Genomic DNA, 24,468 nt, shown 5'->3' with positions numbered 1-24,468 from the left:
CTTTTTTTTCCCCTGTAAACGCTCGCTAGCTAAACAAAATAAGGGGTATTCTTAGTACAGCCAAAATCAATAAATCCTCTCCCCGTCATACACCTGGGTGCGGTAGACCCGGTTTTCTCTTCTTTCGACAACGGAGGCGGACTTGTTTCCGTTTTCCTCCGGGGCATATATCCCATGTGCCCGGGGCCCTTTTTGTTATATAGATAATAGACGTATCCAGAAAGAAAGGGGGAAAAAAGGAGAAAGCCGCCGCAGACAGGCCCCACGCATCTACATCTCCAGACGAGGCCAGACGTTCTACGCCTGCGTCTCGACGGCGGGCACGGCGCGGTGCGAGTCGGGCGAGGGGGACCGCTCGGGCTCCTCGGTCTCGGGCCGCGGCTTCTCGGCCGAGGGGGGCAGGTCGTCGCGGGCGTGGTGGCTGGCGGTGGCGAAGGAGCCGGCGCTGCCGTTGGCGAGGTGGCGGTGGCCCTCGATGCCGTGCTGGGGCACGATGCGCGCGCCGTCCTCCTTCTGCTCGCGGTCGGCGGGCGTCCACGCGAGGTAGTCCCTGCGCACCTCGACGTAGTCGTACGCGAACTCGCCGTGCTGGTCGTCGTCCATGCCGAGCAGCTCGGCCTCGGAGGAGGCGCGCAGGCGCAGGCCGGGCACGAGATCGATGAGCTTGGCGATGACGGCCGACATGACGAACGAGTAGGCGCAGCAGGCGACGATGTAGGCGACCTGGATGTAGAGCTGCTTCCAGTTGTGGTTGAGCCAGCCGCCCGTCACGGCGCCCGTGTTGACGCCGTCGAGCCCGATGATGTAGTCGGCGGCGAAGAGGGCGTTGAAGAGCAGGCCCACGATGCCGCCGATGCCGTGCTCGGCGAAGACATCGAGCGAGTCGTCGATGCGGAGGAGGAACTTGACTGTTTTGAGAGAGACAGTTTGTCAGCTATTAGGAATCTTTTGGATTGGAAAAGGCAAAGCGAAAGAGAAAACTCACTCTTGGTGCCAAAGTTACAGGCGATGCCCGTGGCAACGCCGAGGATGATGCTGGCCCAGGGGGTGATGAAGCCAGAGGCGGGAGTGGCAGCGACGAGACCCGAAATCACACCCGAGCACCAGCCGACGAGGGACCACTTCTTGGCCAGGCGGAAATCGAGCAGGCACCAGGTCATGGCGGCGAACATGGCCGTCAGGCACGAGTTCCAGCAGGCCATGGTGGCGCGCAGGTTGGCGCCAAAGGCGGAGCCGCCGTTGAAGCCCAGCCAGCCGAACCACAGCAGGATGGTGCCGAGGGTGATGAGCGAGATGTTGTGCGGGCGGAAGTTGAGCATCATCTTCTCGTTGCGGCGGCCGAGGACCCACGAGTAGGCGAGGGCCGACATGCCCGACACGATCTCGACGGGGCCGCCGCCGGCGTAGTCGAGGACGCCGTACTTGAAGGCCCAGCCGTGCGCGTTCCAGGCCCAGCAGGCGACGGGGCAGTAGACCAGGGTGGCCCAGAAGAATGTGAAGACCATGGCCGGGATGACTCGTCCGCGCTCGGCCGTCGCACCGACCACGAGGGCTGCCGTTACGCCGCAGAACTGCATCTGTTTATTTAAACTTGCTGTTAGTGAAAAAAGCCCTTCTCCAGTGCATTTTTCCCTCTGCTGCTTTTCTCGAAGAGTGTGCTGACCTGGTAGAACGAGTATAGGAGCTCAGGGATGAGCGGGGATCCGGGCGAGGGCTGGCCGAGGGTGTTCATGAGGCCAAAGTGCTTGAGGTCGCCGATGAAGCCGTTGGTCGCGTTGGAGCTGAAAGCTAGTGAATATCCCCAAAAGTACCACTGGAAGGTGACGACGCTGAAGGACATCATGACGACCCATATTAATGACAGGGCCGACTTTCTTCGAGCGAGACCGGAGTAGAGGAAGGAAATGCCGGGGATCATGACCAGGACCATGCATGCGGCCACGATGATGAAGGCCTGGTCTCCGGACTGGTACCATTGGTTGAGGTTCTCGGTAGCTAAAGAACGGCAAATGTTAGAGGAGGGCAAAGGCACATCTCGAGTCGAATCCAGCAAGGGTGTGAGACATACCGGAATCGCCACCGGTATCTGTATTTGTGCCATTGAATGGTGTCGGCGCGCCAATCCACGAGTACGACATGGCTGGAGAGGGTTGACTGCCAGGCAGTCAGGAACAAGGTTGGTCAGGGGCGGCGTGTGTCGTCGGCGATCAGAGCATTCGATAGGTATGATTCGGGAGGTGTAATAAGGAATGTGTTTTCCCAGGGAAGAAGTGTGTTAAAGTTTGGCGTAAGTGATCTGGGCTATCGTAACAGATCACGGGCGATGAAGAAGAAATGGCGAAGACAAAAAGAAAAATACCACAAGATGAGAGACAAAAGTATATATTGGGACAAAGTCAAGGAGGATCTACGGGAGCGGGAAAGAGATATATATGAAATGGAGACTCTGTAGACTTAGGTTTCGGTACCGGAGGGGAGGTGGGAGGGAGTGCGGGTGGTGGAGAGTGACTTTTCGTCGACGAGCAGAATGTATCGAGGTAGTCAGGCATCCCGTGTAAGCGTGTAAGTGAGGAAGAGTGGAAGAGTGGGGAGAGAGGCTATTATCGATCAGAACTGGACTGGACTGGACTGGAACTGGAACTGCACGCCACCGCTGCTGCGGTTCCGGCTCCCACGGGCAGGGCCTAGTCGGTACTCCCTCCCCCAAGCCTACCTAGTAATAGTAGTAAGGGCACGAAAAAAAAGAGGGACAGGTACGTAGACAGGCGCCTTTACGATAAAAAATGAAAATCGAGACTAAGGCGCCTTACCTCACTGCTTGACTCTTATCTTTTCATCCTCTTACTAGCATTACTCTATGTACCTACTTTAACGACGACATGGCATGGCGCCCCCCTTTCCCCTTGGTAATAATAATAGTCAAGAGTTTATTACGGCGCGCGCGACCACCCACGGAGCCAGCGAACGGCGAGGACGGGGTTTCATGTTTCAAATCACACGATTGCTCTGCTTTGCCAGCCAGAGCTGAACGAAGCCTGTCCGTGGGATGTTGGTCGACATGAGTACCGTGGATCCGGTTTCCTATCATAGGTGCCTCGTACACTCGCTGATGAGCCACGAGCAACTTTTCTTGTCCTTTGTCTTCCCTTCTCCCCGCAATGATGACAGGATGGCTTTTTAGACTACAAGTACATCCATGGCATGGTGCCACACTACCCGCCGCCGCCCCATGCAAAGCATCACTGTCTCCTCCCCACGGCCTCTGCTGACAAGAGCACAAGCAGGAACGTGCAACTGTAAGAATCCCGTACCTGTGATACATGCATGACCCCTTGCACAGGCAGGAAGAGGCCATGGATTGGTCCTGCGTAACCCGAGTCCCCAGTCCGAGGCTGTCCTGCGAAGAAAGGAGATAGAGCCATGACGCCTTTCCCCGGACGCGTCCCCCATGGTACATGCATGTGAGTCTTTTAGCATGTGGACGGCGCCGTACTGACGAGAAACGGCTCCAGAGGTACATGATGGCACATTTTGTGCTCCTCGTCACGCAGCCAGTATCCAGGTACTTCGTACATACTGCTACCCTTGCTGCCGGGCTGTAATTAAGTCTGTGGGGGAGCAAGCCCTCGCGTGGTGCTCCCCTGTCCCCGAGGATATGTGATTGAAACAAGTAACCGGCATTCCGTCATGGGCACGAGATAGCCACTGGCATCGCATCTCGACATTGTGGGAACTCCGGTACGCTTCGACAGCCCTGTTCTCTGCATCATTCTCAGCTTCACACTTTGATCTAGCCAGCTCTGCCAGCTCAGACGGCAATGCAGCTCAGAGCAGCCCAGCTATAGGGAACAAGGACGCCGTAATGTCCAATACTTCGCGGTAGACCGTAAAGCGAAAGAAACCTGGTCGTTCGGTATGGCTGTAAAAAGGAACAAGGGTGGCCACTGATAAGCCAAAAGCAAGGCACTGGTCAGGCTGCAAAGCAAGCAAGCTAGGTACCTAGATCGCCGACCAGGTTAGCCCGAGCACTGGTTGGTTCCTAGCGCGGCGGCAGTGCCGCGAAGTCTCTTGGGCTGAAAGAGAAGATGGCTCCCGAGGCGCGTGTTCGTCACCATGGGATTTTGCTCAATTGACGACGACAAGCATCGCATTGCAGAGCGAGACTCCCGTACCAGTGAGCGAAGAGATCAAAAGTACCAATGCGTATCTGATATATAAGGAGATGCTGCTCATCCCCGGCCAGTCCGCTATCTTGCTTCAGCTGGCTCGCGACTTTCCCACAGCTCGCGTGCTCATCGTCGCGGGCACACGTTCTGCGTAATGGATCTCACATGCCAGGAGCCAGAGGAGTGAATAATCCCCTGCCCGCATCTTTCCGGCAGTCCGAACCCGGAGGTCGGGTTGAGTGCATGGGCTGACTGACTGGCCCTTGAACTGACCAAGAGAGGGTGTTTCGTCGAGTCAATGACAATGGTCAGAGGGAAGGGGAGAAAAAAAGATTAGGACTGGACTGATTTGACCAACGGGGCTGACATCACAAAATGGGCCACGGGTACCTGTTGCAGCCCCAGGTCTAGGCATATGCTTGCATGCCCACCACGGGGAGATGCGTTCGAGCCTCATCGTACCCACCGGGCCAGGGGCCTTGATTTCTTTTACGAAATCGAATGCTGTTGCGGCCAATCCAGCCCGCCCGATAACACGGCTGTGATTGATAGCGCCGATCCACACGACTTTCAGGGTCCCCTCCCCGGAGGCCTGGCCTGTGCTAATGCTCCACCAGCGCATTCAGGGCCATGGATCCATTGATGGCTTCCAGAGCTTCCCTGCAGCTCGGATTTCGAGGTTTCAATGACTGGGTGTAATGCTCTGCGATTGAAAGGGGGGCACTTTCGTCTTATGTACATGAGACTCTCGAGGACTCCAGGATCTCTTCGTGGGGAAGAGACTGCACAGAATTGTGTAGGTACTGGTCCAGTTTTCGTCATCAAGCCAGTTTAGCAGGCACAGCGGGAGAAGAAAGAGTTCTTAGTCAGCCGAGTCTGCACTGACTCGGCAACGAGACACGCTTCGTGCTTTCAAGATCAGTACATCGGTGCCTCCGCCGCTCATGAACAGTGAGCATCGGAGCAGCGATTTGGTGCTCTATTCGCGACGATGATCCCCCTCGTTTGCTCTGGCGCAGGTCTTGATCAATGTGCAGATCTCGCGCTTACAGCCATGATGCAGCACTTCTTCTGGCTTGATCTGGATCCAGGTCACCCCATGCAAGCCACAGGCGTTGCGGGTGTGGGATGATGGCGCGAGGGGGGCATCTGTCTGTCCCTGTCCCTTATTCGCTCAGCGTCAATTCAGCTCGCGATGTGACCCAGCTTGTCATATTGGGGGTTGAGTCTCGTACGTACGGGGACCAGCTCTCGTGCCACTCCGGGAATTATTCGTCTTCAGCCCCCCTTCCGGTCCGCTTGGCTCCCACAGCCTCGCAGGGATTGGCGAGGGTCGTCGGCGCCATGCTTCCCCAGCCCTTGACTGCCCAGCTCCGCGCGCAAACCGAGGGCTGTAGAGGCAGTTCTCGGGCGGCCGAGTGGAGTTTGGGTGGTTTGGGTGCAGACTCGCGCCAAAAAGATCTGCCTCTTTCTTATCTTGAAACGAGAGCCAATCGTTTTAGTATGGATTGTTCAACCCAAACTGTCAGACTTGGCGCCCTTCTACCAAGAAAGCTTGGCTGTCTCTGCGGGCCGCACGTGAGCCTTGGCCCGGGTGGGGCCAATCACTGTTGCCCATGCACTGCTTCACTTACAAGGACATTGGAGTCCATCCAAACGGCATTTTTCAGCAGCATAAGGGGATTTGAAACACGGTTCTGGGGAGCTATGGTTCTAGAAGAATGGGTACATCCGTGGCAGACACCAAGTAGCACGTGCCTAGCCAAATCTGGGGCTCTGTTACCCCTGCTGGTGCTGATTAGACTTGTGCATGGAGGAGCAAGGACGAGATAGGCCCTTGGATATGTACATAGCTATAATGCTCTCGACACTTCGCTTGCATACCGGTTCGTGATCCTATGTTGTCTTTGACGATAATGCTGAAGCTGGCTGAAATCGACTCGAGATACCGTTGCAAAAGGCCTCTACTCTGGGTTCCACGTTACTAGATATGATTGATACACTGACTGGGTATCTTGCGTCTTCTCACCCATTGAATAACCCTACATTTCAGTCTCAAGCTATTCTCTCTATTGAAACAGCCATGGAAGTTACAGTGTATGTACATTGCAACACTATTCATCCGAGCAGACCAGACAATCGATTCCGACGCCACAGCTGGCTCTCGTATCTTATCGTAGTACGTCTGCCTGGACTTGGAGATAATATCAAGAAACCACCCTTATCCTTCTCCGCCTGAACTCCAGCTCGAGTACTTTTGTTCCACGAACTGTTGGTGATGCTTCTCCCTGTTATCTCGTGTAAGTGGGGAGTGGGTTTACTCGCGATTGGGGGCGTGCGTGTAAGCAGGGTCACGTGCGAGATCGACGAAACCTGAATCGATGACACGCCTCAACGCCCAGCTTTACGCGCGTTAAGGGGTCTCGGCAGGAGAACAAAACGGCAATTTCTTCACTTCTGGTGCCAAAAAGTTGGCCTTTTGAGTTTGAGTGTGCCGAGCGATGTGGCTCTGATGCAATTTGACTGCTCCCGGGAGTTGAGACCTTAGCATCTCGTCAGAAGATGGCCATTGCAGGGCCGTCCGGCCCCAAGAACCGGGGCCAGGAGTACCATCTGGTGGGGACCGACGAGACCGCCGGCGACTCGGCCGACACCACAAACGAAGAACACCCCGTCACTAGGCCACCGCCCCCGGAGACTGTACGGCATGTCGGGCCCGGTGCCGGCCATCTCTTCTCCTCGCGCGGCTTCCGAGCCTTTCTGCTCGCTCTGGCCACGCTTGTCCTTTTGTTCGTCGGTTACAAAGTCGCCTCCGCCAATGGCCTGGTAGGCGGCATCGGGGGGCGTACATGTCCCAAGTGCCCCTGCCTACCGTCAGACGTGCCGCAGTACTTCCAGACCGACCCCAATCTGTGGCCGGGGCCGACGGCAACAGGGAAGGCGGCGTTCATGGCTCAGACGGTGACGTTCAACCCCACGGCAACCTACACGCCGAACGAGCCTCTGTATACCGCCATTTCTGTGGAGGGAATGACCACGAAGGATGAGAGCATCTTCAACCTGATGGGCTACCTGTCGCCGTACAAGCCTTCGCCCGGTTTCGGCGTGCGTGAGTACCCGCTGCCGCCGGGGGCAGACATTGTTCAGGTTCAGATGCTCTCCCGCCATGGCTCCCGGTACCCGACCCTCGGCGCAGATGTCGAAGGGCTCGGGAAGCGCCTTGCAGATGCCAACGGGAAGTTCAAGGCGAAGGGCGCCCTGGCGTTCTTGAACGATTGGAAGTACCAGATGGGCGCCGAGATTCTCGTCCCGAGAGGACGACAGGAGCTCTACGACTCGGGCGTCCTCCATTCCTATATGTACTCTCAACTGTACAACCCGAACAGCAAGATCATCGTCCGCACGACGACGCAAGACCGCATGCTCAAGTCGGCTGAGAACTTTATGGCCGGTTTCTTTGGCCTTGAGTGGACCAACAACGCCACCATCGAGGTGATCATTGAAGCAGAAGGGTTCAATAACTCGTTGGCCGGCTACATGAACTGCCCCAATGCCAACAAGGAGAGGGCTGGCGACAAGGCGCAGAAGATCTGGGTGGACAACTACCTTCAGAACGGTAAGGCTTCTTGTCTTTGTCGTACTCTGGTCGAACAACACTGACAGTACGCCTAGCTACTGCTCGTTTCCGTGAGATGATTGACGGCTACGATTGGACAATCGAGGACACTTTTGCTGCACAGAACATGTGCCCTTATGAGACCGTGAGTTGACTATCGGCACCGCACCGACTTGAAAGTCAGCTTGAAGCGTAGCATCTGACTGTCCCCTAGGTTGCCTATGGCTTTAGCCGCTTCTGCGACCTTTTCACATACGAGGAATGGCTTCATTTTAGTTACGCCATCGATCTATCCTTTTCTGGCAACGCAGGCTTCCAGGCGTCAAGCGCCGTAAGTTGACGTCCTCAATCTGCTTGCAGCATCGTGAACTGACTTGATATCCCTCCAGAGAGCGGTCGGTCTGGGCTATCAGCAGGAGGTCATTGCTCGCCTCAAGAATCATACGCTGGGCTACTCCGGCTCCAATATCAACGTCACGCTGGACAGCAACACTGAAACCTTTCCTTTGAATCAAAGCCTCTACTTTGACTTCTCCCACGACACGAACATCGTTGCCGACCTCGCAGCCTTCGGGCTGACGCAGTTTGCCGATAACCTGCAGCCTGCCCAGTACCCAGGACCGCACAACTTTACCGTGTCACACATCACCCCCTTTGGCGCCCGTCTCGACATCGAGATCATCCGGGCGCCTAAGCCCTTGGCTGCTGACAGGTCGGGTTATCTATCTGACGAGAACGGAGGTGGCAAGGAGACCAAGTATGTCCACTTTGTACTCAACCAGCGCACCATACCGCTGGGCCTGAGCTTCAAGGAGTGCGATGCGTCGCGCGTAGATGGGTGGTGCGAGCTGGAGACCTTCCTCAAGGTGCAGGAGGAGATGCCCAAGCTGGCTCAGTTTGAAAGGGCTTGTTTTGGGAACTACACCGAATATGAATACGGCATCATTACGAACGGGGCCCCCTTGGAGATGTAGACCCATTCGACGTTACTTCTGTACGATTACCTAGACACTTATCTAATCCACAAGCTGCGTAGACGGCAAGCTTAACTTTCGTTTTTATCCTCTTCTGTCCTTCTATATCCATTTGATTCTTCCTCTCCTCCTCTGGGATCTTTCAGTTGCACAGTTTTCCACCCGTATGGTATCAATCCATGCTGGCCTCTGAGTTCTTGATAGGGTGTCCGTGGTAAGACCCAACAAGCCCATGAACACAGGCCCTCCTGGCTCCAGATCAGCCTGGTCTTTGCAAAGGCTACTGACAGTCTCCTATTCTCCTACGCAGAAAGTACTCAAGGGCCACGGCGTCACGCCTCTTTCGTACAGCGTTGCGGAGAAACGAATCCAGACTTGCGAGAGTGTCGCCATCTGCCGAGGCCTCACTGCTGCTGTCCTTGAGCTCCGGCATGCTCTGCCGCAACTGCTCAAAGTCTTCTAGGGTACGGTGTATCGTGCAGGCCCTGTTGCGGGGGTAGTAGAGGATGACCTCGTAGTGCACGACCAGGGCTTCTTCCTTCATCGGGGACTCGGGCTGGGCCTGCCGCGCGGCCTGGGACCTTACCCAGGTCGCGCTGGGGACGGAGCGGACGCCGTTGTATGTGTGGTGGTGCTTGCTGGAGTGCACCTGGGGTCTTCTGGGGAGGCCGCGTGGTCTCTGCGGTTGCTGGGCCTGCGTCGTGCCGGATGTTTGGACCAGTGTCATATTTTCTGAGCTGGGATGTCGGTGGTGTTGGAGCAAAAAGTGGAAGTTTTGTTGGAACTGCCGGTCTATATTATGCAAAAGATCAGGTTCCCGCTGGCCCATATACTTTTTTTTTTCTTTCGATATGAAAGACAGAAGAAGCGTCTATGAGGACTCTTCAACAGCAACATGAAAGGGCTTTATGAGCCAGACAGGAGGCGGGGGGGGGGGAGACATGTTGTACAACAGGCAGCCTGATGCTCTCCGCTCTTTTGTTTTGATATATTTTGCTTCTTCCTCCTCCTCCTCCTCCTCCTCCCCGAACCATAGACGGCCTTCCTACGCAGAATCAAAACGCGAAGCGAGCATTTTTCAGTGTATGCTGGTGAGCCTTCTAGGATTATCTCAAATCAGACGCAGATCACTGTTGCGGAGCTCGCCCGAGAGGAAGGCGGCGAGAGGAGAGACATAGAGGTTCGGCATCTGCGAGACCTGAAACGGGACTACAAGCTGGTAGGGCTGGCATTGTGAGCTGAGAGACTGCGGACTCAGTCCAATTACCATGGGATCTTCATATATGTGCCCACATGTGTCATAGTCCGTCGTCGGTTCACTCCATGGAGCCAGGAATGCAGGCTGGCCATTGCCCAGATACTATGCGGGGCACGGCGCAGTAACTTATGTCAGTGTGTTTCGTTCAGCCTTACGACCTCGGGTTGTGGATACGCGGCAAGAGTGGCGATAGGGACGAAAAGGCATGTATATGATGTGACCAACAGAGAGGACTCTAAGAATGCCACGGGGCTGTTGCCTTGATCAGGTATCCGAGGGAAAACAGCTGGGTACCTCCAGGACCTTGGTCTCCTAAGTGCCTAGCCGTTACAGCAGGTGGTTGACTTTCTTACACGTTAGCAGTGTCGTGACGTTTTTGTTCTGCGGAGTCCTGGGCCGACCGAGGGTGTTGGGCGAGATCTCGACATCTTCATGTTAGCGGTGCACATGCAGGGTGGAACCAGGCGTCAGACTTGAGCTGAGATGGACGAGCTCCGCAGCTACCTACACAGACCCCCGACTCATTTGTCAATACAAGTAGAAGATAGTACGTAGGCACTTTGAAGAGTGGGCGGCACGTCTCATCGTCGTCATCATCGTCGGCCGCACCACAACCGCCTGTCAAACTGATCCCACCATGTGGTTGTGGAGTTATCGAACAAAAGTAACAAAGTACCTGTCTACTTACATGAGGCTTGAAGAGACGGTGGGCCCAATCTAATCCCTTGTCGCGCTTGAAACGCGCATCCCTGCCATACCTGAAACACGCTATCTTGGTACAGAGCCTGGAAGGTGACCATTGGAAGGGCTTCTGGAAATAATCCCCTCCCCCCGGGCTTCGTCCATGCTACTCTGCTTGTCCAAAGTATGATTATATCATTTGATATACAAGTATGCGTTGGACACCTATTAAGTTCAGGGGACGTAGATATAGATAGGATAGCATCTCGATGCTGGGCAGTCATCTAGAAACCTTGGAAGGGATGTAATTATTTCCCGAAAGTCGATCGACTGGGATCCTAGCAGGCGTCCTTCTCGATGGTTGCTGGGTTTCCTGTCTGAACGAACTGTGGTCCTAGGTGGATGGATGTACGGATGCTTGTTGCATACACAACGTACGATACTTTTCCTTGGGCGGCGAGGAACAGCATTGAAGAGCCATCCCAGACTTCGACTACGTACTTGTACATCCCTTGATTTTGGCAAAATCCGGCAACAAGCCTCCCTCCTCATCAATCAAGGAGTGCCAAGTGGATCAAAAACGAGACCTCTTACACAGTGTCAAGATGGATGCTGCTGTTCCAGCCAGTAGTCTGCTTCATTCTACGGATCGTATGGAATCAGTTCTCGAGACACAGGAAAAGAGACCGTGATCATTCCAATGGATCTGTGCCCACCACCTAGATATACAAGTAGATATTCGAACTAGTAAGGGAGCGCATAAATTAATAAACAAATAGATTTCGGAGTATCTCCAAACTTGCCCTTGGCTTATTTACAAGTGCAATCCAGACAGTACAAGTACCGCTAGCTGGCCCCCCTAATAAGCTATTTTAGTTACGTCAGGGGCGGCCCGTCCAGGGGCCACACCGTGTCGAGCGCGCACTGTCCAATGTAAACAAGCAAACAGGCGGGGGAGGGAGCAACCAGGGCGGGCGTCGTGTCACTTTTGTATTTTGCGCGCGCGCATGAGTAACTGCCTTATTACTGGTATGGTATGTTAGATGGGAAGGGATGACACTGCCCCCCCTTCCGACTAATACCTCGTACCTTCCTTTGCGGCCCCTGGTGCTCGAACAAGAAAGCCCTCTTGTTTCTTTTTCTTCTCTCGTCTGCAACGAGTCTCGCCTTTTCCCCCATCACTCTCTACTCCGAGTCTGCGCGTTGCTGTCTTGACCTCGCATTCTACAACATCTGGCGCAAACTTGACCCCGCCATTAGTCGCGCCTCAAGTCCAAGAGACGCGCAGCAGCTTGATCGCTTTCGCACACAGAGCACGCCTCGCTCTCTGATCCGCCACCATGGCGCTCCAGCGTGCATACACGCAGTTTCTCGCTGCCCCCAACTCGGACGCGCTGGCTACGACGGCGTCGTTACACTACATCACCTCCACCACGTCTCACAGTGGTTCCACAGACATCATCAAGCACCTCAACACCGTGCGCAACCAGATCAAGAAGAAGAAGCAGGATGTCCTCCAGGCCGTCGAGGGCCAGAAGGCCATCGCCGTCGAGGTAGACACTATCCTCGAGTTTGTCACAAGTGGTGGCCCTTACCTTCCTGGCTTGGACGACAACTTCCTTGCCGACAGGACCGTGCAGCTCCCTGTCGTGAGTCGCAGAGCCTCTATCCCCATGCGCAATATCAACAGTCGTGCGAAAGGCTAACAAGTACACACCGTAGACGCATATGGTCACTTTTGACGACCAGGGCAAGATCTCGCAAATCCGGCAAAGCTGGGATCAAGGCGCCCTCCTCAAGCAGGTCGATGTCATCGGCAAGAGCGGCCGTAACTGGCCCATCCGCGACAGCAAGGACCAGATCAAGCTGATCACCAAGTCGCTTGCTGCCGCCGGCGATGTGCCGCCTCCCAGTGCTGCCGATGCTATGGCGCGCTCGCGCACAAACTCCACCAACATCCTTCGAGACCCTCATGCGTCTCTATCGCTTTTCGGTCCTCGTGAAGAGCTTGAGAACAACCCTGCCAACGCCGTCTCCCCTTATGCTGGCAAGCGACCTCCTCAGCGAAGCTTTGACGATATCCTCTCGGAGGAACACTCGGAAGAGACCCCTCGTGCGGTCGTGACTCCTTATGCGGGAGCGAGACCACGCCAGCGATCTTTCACCGAGATCCTTGGCGACGAAGAGGACGAGGAGCCGGAGTCCCCCACGCGGGGTCGGCCCTCATCGCCAACCAAGGCTATTGCCCCCAAAGCCGGTGCCGATAAGAAGTTCCAACCCAACCGCTTGTTTGAGAGTGATGGCTCCGATCCCGTAGAGGAGGACGCTCATGAAAACAGGTCTCCCGACCGCTTCTACCGACCGCACCCCAAGAAGTTTGACCACTTTGAATTGGCGGCCAATCCCGAGGATGCCCCTCAACCCGGCCAGCCCATGGACAAAGTCATCAAGCGCGCCAAGCATGGAAGCCAATGGGACTTTGAGGACTTTGTGACCCCCGCAAAGCCCAAGCCTTTGATCAACCGCCGGGCCCAAGATGTACGCCACTGGGGCAACACGGACGACGACGGCCACGAGTCGCCCGAGAAGAAGCCTGCCCAGCACAAGCCCAGGAAGGACGCCGAGCCGCATTTCGAATTTGTGGACGATGGCGAGGATACGGGACAACCTCGTCTGGTCTCCCGCCCGCGTGGTGCTACCCACAACTCAGGTCTTGGCCTCTACGAGAACAAGGTCACTGGCGAGGACGGCTCTGCTGACGCCGATGCTGGCGATGATCGGGCTTTGGGTAACATCACGAACCTGAAGGACCGGAGAAAGGACTTTGACTCACATTTCATGATGGCCGACGACTCGCCGAATCGCGCCGCGCAGAGCAGTGCTAAAGTGAGCGACGATCGCAAGAAGGCGGTCAAGATGATGGAGGCCAATTGGTCTGCCTACGACTCGTCTCCTGCGTCGCAGAAGGAGAACAATCCCCGTAAGGCTCCGGCTAGGACTGGAGAAGACCGCGGCATCAACACCCAGGGCAATGGCATGGGTGGCAAGAAGGGCGCCGGCCGAGGCTGGTCGATCGGTGGCGAGAGTGACGAGGAGCCCACGCCCGCCGCACCTGCGCGGAAACAGGGCGCTGCTCACAAGGCCAGCGACTTTTGGGACTTTTAAATTCCCAGACGGGAAACACGAGGACGTGGTGTCTTTGACAGGGACTGACGTGTAATGCCCATTTTCTTACTGCCTCCCGGAGGTATGCCTGTTTATGATTACATGTACGTTGTACTTTGTATGTCGATCACGGTTGGAGGGGTCTTGGTCTGGGTGGTTGTTGGCTGCCAGAAAGCTTCTTCGCTCACGCGCAACACGATGAAACTCGATTTTTATGTCAATAAAACAGTTTGTCTTGTCTCTCTGAGCCTAGCCGTGAACCTATCGAGTGTGTTGGTAACGTGCGGGATGTATGTGCGGAAGATCGAGCGAGTGGTGGCATCGATCTGTCATTAGAACACTCATACAAGAGAGAGAGAGACTGGATGCATTTTCAATAAAAGATGCCGGTGGTGGTGACATTTGCTCTCCAAGAGCGCAATATAGGGACCGTGAAACCCCCAAGATGCCTACTACCCAAACGTATGATTGCAAAGCTCAAGCCCAAATTTCCAGATCCTTGATCAACACCTGGCTAACGAAAATCAAACCCAACATGGATATTAGATGGCCCATACCTCGCTCGTACCGATAACACACATGGCCCCCCCACCCTCCTCCTCCTCCTCCCTTTTCCTTTTCCCCTCCTTCTAACAGAAAAACCTATAGATCTTCTTCCACCGGGGCCACATGGCCTTCTCCTCGTGCTCCTGCGCGACCAGGACGGTGAGGTTGAAGTCGCGGCGGCCCGTGTCGAGGTCCATGTCCCTGACGCGCACGACCTTGGTGCGGAACCAGGCCTTGTGGCCGAGCCACATGATGAGCAGGATGGGCACGGCCATGTACTGCAGGAAGAAGCTGCGGGCGTTGCCGGCGGGCGTCTTGTCGCCGTAGCCGACGGGCCAGGCGCCGACCCAGAACTGCGTGACGAGGACGAGCGCGTTGAGGCCGAGGCCGACCCAGGACCCCAGGACGCCCGGCTGGGAGCGGAAGGCGAGGGACTCGAGGGAGCGGCCGCGCGCGGCCCAGGCGCGCCGGAAGCGGATGTGCGCGAGGCAGATGCTGCCCCAGGTGAAGATGGACGAGAGGGCCGAGATGGCGACGAGCCAGGACAGCACGTCGGCCTGCTGCGGCAGGTCGGCGAGGTAGGCGAGGAAGCCGAGGGACGAGGCGAAGACGATGGCGACGAGGGGCCGCCCGCGGCGGTCGACGTAGCTGAGCACGCGCGGCGCCTGGCCGAGGTCCGCCAGGGCGGCGAGGGTGCGCGAGGAGCCGAAGACGGCCGAGTTGCCGACCGAGATGACGGCGATGAGGATGACGCTGTTCATGACCGAGGGCAGGACGGCGATGCCCGCGCTCTCGATGGCGATGACGAACGGCGACGCCGACGAGTCGCCGCTGCTCGAGTGGTCGCCCTTGTTGTTGCCGTTGACGGCGCCGGCGGTGGCGGCGTCGTCGTCGGCCGACGACTTGCCCAGCAGCTTGGGGTTCTCCGACGAGACGAGCAGGCCCACGAGCGTGAGGGCGACGACGTAGAAGAGCGTGATGCGCCAAAAGACCTGCTTGATGGCGGTGGGCAGCGACTTGCGCGGGTTCGCCGTCTCGGCGGCGGCGAGGCCGATGAGCTCGGTGCCCGTGAAGGCGAAGGCGGCCGTCACGAAGACGGAGCACATGCCCTTGAAGCCGTTCTGGAAGGGGCCCGGGTCGTGCCAGTACTTGCCGCCGATGTAGCCCTCGTCTTGCGTGCCGCCTATGTTGATGACGATCCCCAAAAGGCTACAAGAAACAAAGCGAGATCAGTACAACTTGTGTTGGGTCTAGAGGTAGAATTAGGGGGGAACAGGTGTGGACCACCTACATGAACCCTATCACGGCCGTCACTTTGATGATGGCGAAGATGAACTCGGCTTCACCGTAGCCCTTGACGCCGAACAGGTTGATCGATATGATGGCCAAGAGGAATATCGTGACGAATACGGCCCTCGGTATGGAGCTATTCCAGTACTCTATGGTGATACTCGCGGCGATGATTTCCAATGGTAAAACGACAAGCCACTGGAGCGCATAACTAGAGGAGCACGGTCAGCTTTGAGGTGGCCGGAACGACAGATGCTGTCACGACTTACTTCCACCCCATGGCGAAACCCCAAGAGGGGTCGAGAAAGCGAGTTGAAAACGCAGAGAAGGAACCAGAAACAGGGAAAGCTACAGCTAGCTCGCCCAGGGCGTGGACCGTGCAATAGAGCATCACTCCAACGAAGCAGTATGCGATCAACAGCGACGCCGGGCCCCCCGTTGCTAGAGCCTTTCCCGATGTGACAAACAAGCCAGTGCCTGTACCGAGTTCTGTTAGCCAATCCTGACATGCTTACTATGAAGAGAAGCATGACCGCCTGCATGGGGCGGGAGGTACTCAAAAGAAAAGAAAAAAATAAACTCACCAATCGACCCTCCAATGGCAATCATCTGCAGATGCCTGCCCTTGAGCTCCCGCGCCAGCGCCGTGTTGGCCGTGGCCATGATACCCCCGTGCAGGTCGTAGTAGTGCCCGTTGGCGCTGCTGGCGCCCGACGTCGACGCCCGGCTGTGCTCGCGCATCAGCGGCTCGCCCTGCTGCTGTTGCTGCTGCTGGAGCTGGTGGTGCTGCGACGACATGGACGGCGGCTTGGCGAAGGCGCCCGCGGCGGGCATGGTGACGCGCCGCTCCGGGTCGCGGCGGAAGCTGTCGACCCAGCGCCCCACGGCGCTGCGGGCGGCTCGGGGCCCCGGGCGGCGGCGGCGCTCGCCGTCGAAGAGCGAGGGCTCCTGCATCATGTTGTAGACGGAGCCCTGGGTGATGCTGTCCTCCTTGGCTGTGAGGATGTTGTTGAGCTCGACGTCGCGGTCCATGTGAAAGGCCGGGGGGGAGGTGCTGGAAAGGTGGTGGAAGGCGTGTCGTGGGCTGGGAAAATATCAAATGTGTTTGCTCTATCGGGTGCCGGACAGGTTCATTCGTGTAGTGTGGATATGCGTGTGAGAGACGAGAGAGGCTGAGCAAAGCGGGCGGTTGGTGTTGCTCCGATGGAGAGCGGTGTGATCCCGTGTCTGCGGAGAGGAACACGTAGTGCAAGCCAATGATCGATATGTGTTGCTGGATCTCTGGCGAGGTAATCGGCGCTCTCGTAAGCTTGCCGCAGCGTGGTCGTCGATCGAGGTCGAGTTATGCCGTTGCTCTCGTGCAGCGCGAAAGGGGTACGTCGAGCGTCATCAACGGTCGCTGGGACGGCGAGTCGGCGCGGCGCATGTTCTGCACGCGCGCAATCGAGTCCCCCAAGGCGCAATGCGATGTCGGTGTAGAGAATTCTCGATTCTGTAGGCGTGTAGTTGCGCAATGTGATTGTGCTTCGGGATCACGGAAAAAGCCTCTCTGCTCCTCTCCTGAGGTTTGCTCTTGGACGATAAGGAATTGGGCGGCCACCCTCTCTTGTTGGCTGACTCTCGGGGCGTGGGGAGAGGGGGCGCGGCGCGGCTGGGGGGGCCAGCATGGAGAGAGTCGAGGCTTATCATTGTTGGAGACAGGGGTCTTGATTAGTGGGTGGGTGGTGCTGGCGGTGGAGGCGGAGAGGAGGTCCACGGGTGGAGAGACGCGGGCGAGGCGGGCTGCCGTCCCACCACAACGGTCCCGGCGCAGAGGTTCATTTGCATAGTGGATTGCACCTTAGAGCACACAGTCACTGAGTGAGACAGCCAACTGCAAAGCGAGCCGCCTATAATGGCCTTGCTATGGATGCAACCGACTTGGTGAATTTCATACAGCCAGGGTTGTTTACGAGGTGCGTACTCTGACCGACAAGCTATCACTTCCCTCTGTTCACATGCCACTTCGTATTACACTTCAGGTCAGAGGCAATCTCTAAACGCCGGATCGGCTTCAGGGTGTATTACAAGCTGTATCATACGCCAGCTTTGATGGATCGTTTTACATGGTCTAAAAACTCCGTCCATGCAGGTCTGTTCAAGTTACAAATAGTGTTTATGAACACTCACGCGGCCGCCTCCGACTTGATGGCGTTGCCATGCGCGTCTCTCGGCTTCCTCTTCCATCCCGTCGAGAACAACTGGCCCATATCGAAACGCGGGAGTGGATGCGCTTCAGTGTTGAGCACAATCTTGTCCAGCGGTAAGAGATCGTCCGGGGAGAAGAGCAAGTACATGTATTTGAGGGTTTCGGCCTAGAAGAATTGTTAGGTTCAGATCCAACCGCCATCAGGGCAGATACAGAGGGATCGGCAACTTACCAGCCAAAAGCTTTCCATGTTGTCCCTTGACACAGGCGGGATCACATTGGCGTTGGTCAGGCTCGTGAAGCCGCCGCCGTCCTCCACGGCCGTGTAGTTCATAAACGACTTGAACATCTCCCAGCCCCACTCGCGGTACTTGACGTCGCCCGTGATGCGCCACATGTAGAACAGGCTCTCGACGGTCTCCGGCCTCTGCAGGTTGTGCACATCTTGCGGGTGCACCTCAAAGTCCTTCCTCCACGCGGCATCCTCGCTCGGGTCAAACACAGCCGGCGGCGTCTTGTGCGGCGACGTAGACGTCAGGGGCGGGTTGGCGACGTTGAAATAGGTGATCTCGGCGGCTAGGCCCGTCGCCATGTACTTGTACATGCCCCAGCACGTGTGCATTAGCTCGCGAGCCAGCTTCATGTCCTCGTCGTCGCGCTTCGTCCACGTCTTCAGCTTCCGCGCCTCTTTCTCCGTCAGCCCCCCCGTGGCTGCGAGGGCGATCGTGCCCGGCATGAAGCAGACCAGATGGTCCATCTTCGGGGTCAGTGTGCCTTCAAGGCCACTTTCCCTTTCGCCAATGATGGTGAAGCCCGAAGGCTCCGTGTACGTGACGAGGTGCTTTCGGACAGCGGCCAGCGACTCGTACCACATATCCTCATACACCTTCTCCTTCTTGTTCGTCTGCAAATACTGCTTGATGAGGTACTCATAATAGGAGTCCCCACGGCTGCCCAGACGGATGTTCTTTCCGTGGAACTTGCCATCGTTGGCATTAACAAAGATCGGCACAAGACCTTCAGACTCGTTGTTGCCGTCCAGGACTTCCATGACCTTCTCGACCTTGTCCCAGAAGAGTTTCTCCCCAGTCAACTTGGCAAGGTACTTGAATTCGAGCTGAAGCGTCGCCGCCTCAGCTGTCGACGATGCACCCATGTTGTCGTGCGCAGGGATGCCCTTATATTGACCCAGGTTCACGCTGGCGTAGGGGATACCAGAGGGGCTCTCGAAAGCCGACAACAGCCGATCTGCCAGGTCCTTCGCCTTCTCGAGATATAGATCCTCTCCTGCCGCGCCAGGGTCGTCGTCTTTCAACGGCGCCAGCTCGGGATACTCGTTCGAGAGGTAGTGCGCCGACAGCAAACCGCCCATCATGCGGATTGTCGTCTCAAACGTGTTCACGTCCTGATCCTGGTCGTACGTCAGGGTCTTGGATACCCACTCCCTCGCATGTGTAAGTCGCGATGTGAGATTCATCAGGATCATGGTGTCTAATGAATCCACGATGATCCAGCCCATGCCCTTGGCGGCCATCTGCCTGCCCCTTTTGGACTCGGGGTGGAACTCGTCGTAGCCTGTTCGCAGAGTATGGTTAGCGCTCTGCAAGAGCATTTGTAATTCCAGAGAAGGGATCCTTACCCCAGGCATATCGCTCGTACGCATCCCAGCTCAGCTCAAAGGCCTCGACGACGCGGTCTCTCCTCTTGAGCCAGTCCGCTTTCGTCTTGGCCTTTTCGTCCTTCTTGAGCCAGCTCAGGTTCTTGAGCGGCACCGTGACCCTCTCCTTGTGCTTCTCGAACGCGCCCGTCCAGTACAACACACCTAGCACGAAGAGCAGCAGAAAGCCCAGCACCCTCTTGCGCCTGTAGATCGGCCGCAACCGCTGCGACGGCGGGTACGCATACGGCTTGTCCTTGTACATGGGCAGCGTCCTCTTGCTGTTGCCCGTGGCGTCCGACAGAAACTCGCCGACCTTGTCCTGCACGCCGCCCAAGATGCCTTGGTGCTGCCCTCCTCCTCCGCCTCCTCCTCCTCCTCGGCGAGGCGTGGGCCCGCCCGAGCTGTGATGCCAAAGATAGTCCTCCGCTAGCCGCTGGGGGTTGTTGAAGGAGGGGACATTCTTGGGGACCGTGAAAGACATGTCCTCGACCGCCTGCTTGCTGCGCTCAATGGCAGTCGCGCCCGCCTCGATCGCCTTGTCTCGGATGCCGGCGGCCGCCTGGGTCGCGGTGGTGCGCAGGATGTCGAAAGCTGTGTTTCGGTGCAGGCCGAAGGGGTCTCGGACGTTCATCCGCGACGACTCTGCTCTGGTCTAGGGGTAAAGCATTGCTCTACCTGACCCGCCTGATTCCCGAAACGTCTGTTGAGAAGACAAAGGGGTTGTCTTTCCAACGCTTCGGATTTCGCTAGTCTGGAGAGTGTCTAAAAAAGACTAATTATCCCTTGACAACGTGCGTCGTGCAGGGTTTCGCGAACATCACGGACGGAAAGAGGACAGCTTGGTGTTAATCACGGCACGCTAAGACCCTCGTATTTCAGGCTAAGCTCGGTTCGTTGTGGGGGATTTAGACAATTGCTGCAACTCCTTTCGGCGGGCGCCCAGCCTGTGGGTTCTTGAAATCAGCGGAGAAGCTCTAGGTATCGACAGTGGCGTTCTCAGCTGAGGCTACCGATGGACGGGTTCCCCAGATCGCCCTGGTACTAAAACATTTATCGTTAAGGGTACCTTAGGTAGCGTGGACTGGTGCCATGACATGACATGCTGTGTCTTCTCTGTGTTGACCTCCGGTTGCCCTGGTATAGTTATGTCTTCCTGGTGATTTACTGGCCTTCTCGTGCTGGGATCTGGAGAAGTCCTCTAATCGGCCAAGGACCCCACTACCTAACATCGATGAAATTCAGGGACTCGCTCAAAGGGTGCCCAACAACAAAACCCTAGACTCGGGAAGGAGAACTGAGCACAGGAAACCCCGTCATTCCACGAGCTTGAGAGACTTGGACATTATTCAAAACGCCTTCAACAACATTTGCGGAACTGAACTGCGATTGCTGGCACCTTCCCGCCTTCCCTGAGTTGGGCCGGGCTGCTGGTCTGCGATCAAAGGATGACCAGTGACTCTGGCATCTCCGGAGATATCAAAGACTACCCCTTTCTTACTAAAGAGGAGTTTGCGGAGGCCTGTCACCACCTAGATCGACGGTACACGCAGGCCACCCTCGGCCCCGTCAGGCGGTTATGGAGGCTCAGCACATGTACCGCTCTGGACACCACGTTCGTCTTCGATGATGCGGCCTACACGACCTATGTGCAGATTACACGCCCTCTCGAGGAACAGCCTGACCTAGATCTGTCTGCTGATCTAGGCAGTTTCTCGTTTGCGTCCGAAACGGACCAAGCGGATCAGATGGTGATGGGAGACCAAGACATGGTGGAGGCAGAGGATATGGATGAGGTAGGTCTTTTGGAGTAATCTAAATTCACATATGAGGTGTCCACCGATCTTCTTTCTCACGATATGTCATAGGCAGCATTGGTGAAGAAACCCAGACAGGTCCACACCTCTGGACACGTCACATATGAGATCCATCTCCACCCAACCTACAGAGCTCCCTGTCTCTGGTTCAGCCTTCATGGACTTCCCGTGGACGAGGTCGCTTTCAGCATCGATACCGTCTACCGGCGGCTCGTGCCAGACCAGTTCAAAGACGTCCTTCGGTCAGCAGGGGGCATCGGAGGCATCTCCGCCGACGTAAGTCTGTGCACTGTGATCGTGGTCAATGGAGAGACCCCAGAAATGCTCGTGTGAATTTTTGTAGCATTTACCATTTCTATGCTAACTCCAAGCTCCGTCCAGCACCATCCGGTCACGGGAGTACCGTGCTTTTTCGTCCATCCCTGTGTCCTCGGCGAAGCCATGCAGAGCTTTCGCTGCACCCGTGAAAACTACCTCATGATCTGGCTCGGTTTCGTCGGCCCCACGGTCGGCCTTTGGGTGCCCAAGGAGATGGCGATTGGCTGACCGGACTGATGGGCAACCTTGTCGTGGAGGGTATACTGCCCAGCCCAGACGCGAAGAGTCCTCCTGCCCCAGAAAATTACAGCCTATCCTTAACGCCATCCGGGGTATCACTCGTCGTCGCTGTCCTCCTCCATAGCCACGTCGCTGTCCTCCTCGTCCTCATCCTCATCGTCGCGGCCGCGCTTGACTCCCCTGCTCTCCGGCGTAGCAGCATCCACTGGTCCAGCATTGGGCTTCACGGGCAAGTTTGCTTGCGAAGCGGAACCCGGAACAGGAGCGTTGAAGATGCTCTGCTGGAGCTCGGTCACTTCGACATTGGCGGCCGCCGAGGGGTTGACCATCTTGAAGGTGCCGTCCAGCTTGGCGACGACGTTGGACTTGCCCTTGGCGTAGGAGATTTTCTAGACTATGTGATTAGCAGGGATGGGATCATCACATAGATGTATCGAAGCTGTAGGAAACACCTACAAGCTCATGGCCGAGAAACTCGAATCCGTCCAGTGCCCTCATGGCTTGTGTTGATGCCTGTATGTCACGGTAGACGATGTGAGCCTGCCCCCTCATCTTCTGGGTCTTCAATGCCACCACATCCAGGACGGGTCCGTAGGTCGAGAAGAGCATATAAAGCGCGGTCCTCAAGTCGTCTTTTTGTATCTTTGATGAGGGAACGTTCCGCACGTAGAGGCTGTGAGGCACGGATTAGTGAACCGCACACGGCAGCATTCCTGGAGGACTACTCACGTCTGGTTTGGGGGAATGGAGGGGACTTTCGCGGGCAAGCCCGCAGCTGGGGGAGGTCCCTTTGGGGGCGCAGGAGGCGCCATCTTGACTGCGAGTATTTCTCGAAGAAAGTATTCAAGGAAACTCGAGAGTTTCTGGGAGAAAAAAGGCGAGAAAGACGTAACTTGGCGGCGCAATGCTGGATCAAAGGAAGTCTGGGCGACCGCGACCTGGTTCTGGCGATGTTCACAAGGCCGACTTTTTTGGTGGAGGCTGGCACGCTGCAATAAGTCCCACATTAATTCCCTAACCCTTGCCAGAGAGGCTTATGTAACTCGGTTTCTGCCCCTCAATCCCCACACTGGCACTGCCCAGCTTGCGACGTCAGTTCCCAGAGCTCAGGGAAACTCTCACCACCAAAACCCATCCTCACCTGCAATAACAACCAACCTCCCTGCTGCGTGATAGTAGAGAGCTCCTCCTATCACACGCGCCGCAGCAGATTCCGTCACCATGGCCGCCCCCGAGGTCCACCACCTCTTCCACAACCGCATCGCCGACCACTCCTTCTCGGCCGACCGCAAGATCGTCGCCATCGCGCGGGACTCGTCGGTCGAGCTGTACGGCAAGGTGGGCAACGCCTTCAAGGTCAAGGACGAGCTCAAGGGCCACGACAAGACCGTCACCAGCGTCGACATCGCGCCCAACACCGGCCGCATCGTGTCTTGCTCCCAAGGTCAGTCCGTTCCTCGTCGGCGCCCCCCGCCTCCTCAAACCTGCTTCCGCTGACAGAGAGAGCCACCACGCCGCAGACCGCAACGCGATCGTCTGGGAGCCCACCCCGCAGGGCTACAAGCCCACCCTCGTCCTCCTGCGCATCAACCGCGCGGCGACCTTTGTCCGCTGGTCGCCCTCCGAGACCAAGTTCGCCGTCGGCTCCGGCGACCGCGTCATCGCCGTCTGCTACTTCGAGGAGGAGAACGACTGGTGGGTGTCCAAGCACCTCAAGAAGCCGATCCGCAGCACCATCACGACCGTCGCCTGGCACCCCAACTCGGTCCTGCTGGCGGCCGGGTCCACCGACGCCCACGCCCGCGTCTTCAGCAGCTTCATCAAGGGCGTCGACGCGCGGCCCGAGCCGTCCGCCTGGGGCGAGCGCCTGCCCTTCAACACCGTCTGCGGCGAGTTCCTCAACAACTCGGCCGGCTGGGTCCACGCCGTCGCCTTCAGCCCCTCGGGCGACGCCCTCGCCTTCGCCGCCCACGACAGCTCCGTCACCGTCGTCTACCCCTCGGGCCCGGACCAGCCGCCCCGCGCCGTCGTCAGCGTCGCCACCCAGCTGCTGCCCTTCCAGGGCCTGCTCTGGAACGGCGAGTCCGAGATCGTCGCCGCCGGCTACGACTGCGAGGCCTTCCGCTTCCGGGGCGGCCCCGACGGCTGGCAGCTGAGCGGCACCGTCGAGTCCAAGGGCCGGCCCGGCCTGGGCGACGCCCGCGAGGAGTCGGCGCTCAACATGTTCCGCCAGATGGACCTCAAGGGCAAGGCCAAGGACGACACGCAGCTCAAGACGGTCCACCAGAACACCATCACCACCATCCGGCCCTACGAGGAGTCTGGCTCGGGTGTGAGCAAGTTCAGCTGTAAGTGTACACCCTCGCATTGTATCGTTGATCGAATACACAAGTGTTTCTAACTTGGCTTATAGCCAGCGGCGTTGATGGAAGACTTGTCATCTGGAGCATTTAGACTAGATAAAATAAATACAATATCACACGATTTGGCCGAATTCACGTCACTATCTCGCTTTTGAGGTGTCAGGCATGTACAAAGGGCATTGCCAGCAT

At 57.0% G+C, this 24,468-nt stretch overlaps 8 protein-coding genes across 8 annotated transcripts; 4 read left to right on the top strand and 4 right to left on the bottom strand.

Annotated features, from left to right (window-relative positions):
* Positions 1-297: 297 nt before the first annotated feature.
* E0L32_001039 (uncharacterized protein) lies at positions 298-2,138 on the bottom strand (the record flags this gene model as incomplete). The annotated part of the gene is made up of 4 exons (XM_031133051.1): positions 298-908; positions 986-1,571; positions 1,664-1,995; positions 2,069-2,138. 4 exons carry the CDS (start codon positions 2,136-2,138, stop codon positions 298-300), a joined length of 1,599 nt encoding a protein of 532 aa, XP_030992932.1.
* Positions 2,139-6,728: 4,590 nt separating this feature from the next.
* E0L32_001038 (uncharacterized protein) lies at positions 6,729-8,756 on the top strand (the record flags this gene model as incomplete). Its single annotated transcript, XM_031133040.1, has 4 exons — positions 6,729-7,782; positions 7,839-7,927; positions 7,997-8,113; positions 8,172-8,756. 4 exons carry the CDS (start codon positions 6,729-6,731, stop codon positions 8,754-8,756), a joined length of 1,845 nt encoding a protein of 614 aa, XP_030992931.1.
* Positions 8,757-9,036: 280 nt separating this feature from the next.
* E0L32_001037 (uncharacterized protein) lies at positions 9,037-9,483 on the bottom strand (the record flags this gene model as incomplete). Its single annotated transcript, XM_031133029.1, has 1 exon — positions 9,037-9,483. One exon carries the CDS (start codon positions 9,481-9,483, stop codon positions 9,037-9,039), a length of 447 nt encoding a protein of 148 aa, XP_030992930.1.
* Positions 9,484-12,035: 2,552 nt separating this feature from the next.
* Positions 12,036-13,860, top strand: E0L32_001036 (uncharacterized protein; the record flags this gene model as incomplete). Its single annotated transcript, XM_031133018.1, has 2 exons — positions 12,036-12,344; positions 12,418-13,860. 2 exons carry the CDS (start codon positions 12,036-12,038, stop codon positions 13,858-13,860), a joined length of 1,752 nt encoding a protein of 583 aa, XP_030992929.1.
* Positions 13,861-14,489: 629 nt separating this feature from the next.
* Positions 14,490-20,175, bottom strand: E0L32_001035 (uncharacterized protein; the record flags this gene model as incomplete). The annotated part of the gene is made up of 7 exons (XM_031133007.1): positions 14,490-15,615; positions 15,698-15,907; positions 15,966-16,173; positions 16,281-16,780; positions 17,866-18,050; positions 18,117-19,459; positions 19,524-20,175. 7 exons carry the CDS (start codon positions 20,173-20,175, stop codon positions 14,490-14,492), a joined length of 4,224 nt encoding a protein of 1,407 aa, XP_030992928.1.
* An 814-nt stretch (positions 20,176-20,989) lies between these two features.
* E0L32_001034 (uncharacterized protein) lies at positions 20,990-21,904 on the top strand (the record flags this gene model as incomplete). The annotated part of the gene is made up of 3 exons (XM_031132996.1): positions 20,990-21,337; positions 21,410-21,634; positions 21,740-21,904. The coding sequence occupies 3 exons, from the start codon at positions 20,990-20,992 to the stop codon at positions 21,902-21,904; spliced, it is 738 nt and encodes a 245-aa protein (XP_030992927.1).
* Positions 21,905-22,011: 107 nt separating this feature from the next.
* Positions 22,012-22,728, bottom strand: E0L32_001033 (uncharacterized protein; the record flags this gene model as incomplete). The annotated part of the gene is made up of 3 exons (XM_031132985.1): positions 22,012-22,305; positions 22,373-22,589; positions 22,646-22,728. 3 exons carry the CDS (start codon positions 22,726-22,728, stop codon positions 22,012-22,014), a joined length of 594 nt encoding a protein of 197 aa, XP_030992926.1.
* A 409-nt stretch (positions 22,729-23,137) lies between these two features.
* E0L32_001032 (uncharacterized protein) lies at positions 23,138-24,370 on the top strand (the record flags this gene model as incomplete). Its single annotated transcript, XM_031132973.1, has 3 exons — positions 23,138-23,360; positions 23,419-24,264; positions 24,330-24,370. 3 exons carry the CDS (start codon positions 23,138-23,140, stop codon positions 24,368-24,370), a joined length of 1,110 nt encoding a protein of 369 aa, XP_030992925.1.
* Positions 24,371-24,468: the final 98 nt, after the last annotated feature.

The sequence above is a fragment of the Thyridium curvatum genome, assembly GCF_004353045.1.
Source record: "Thyridium curvatum strain D216 chromosome Unknown NODE_4_length_842636_cov_84.159710, whole genome shotgun sequence".
NCBI lineage: Eukaryota > Fungi > Ascomycota > Sordariomycetes > Thyridiales > Thyridiaceae > Thyridium > Thyridium curvatum.
Note: the sequence above shows the minus strand (reverse complement) of the source record. Positions and strands in the feature narration are given on the sequence as shown.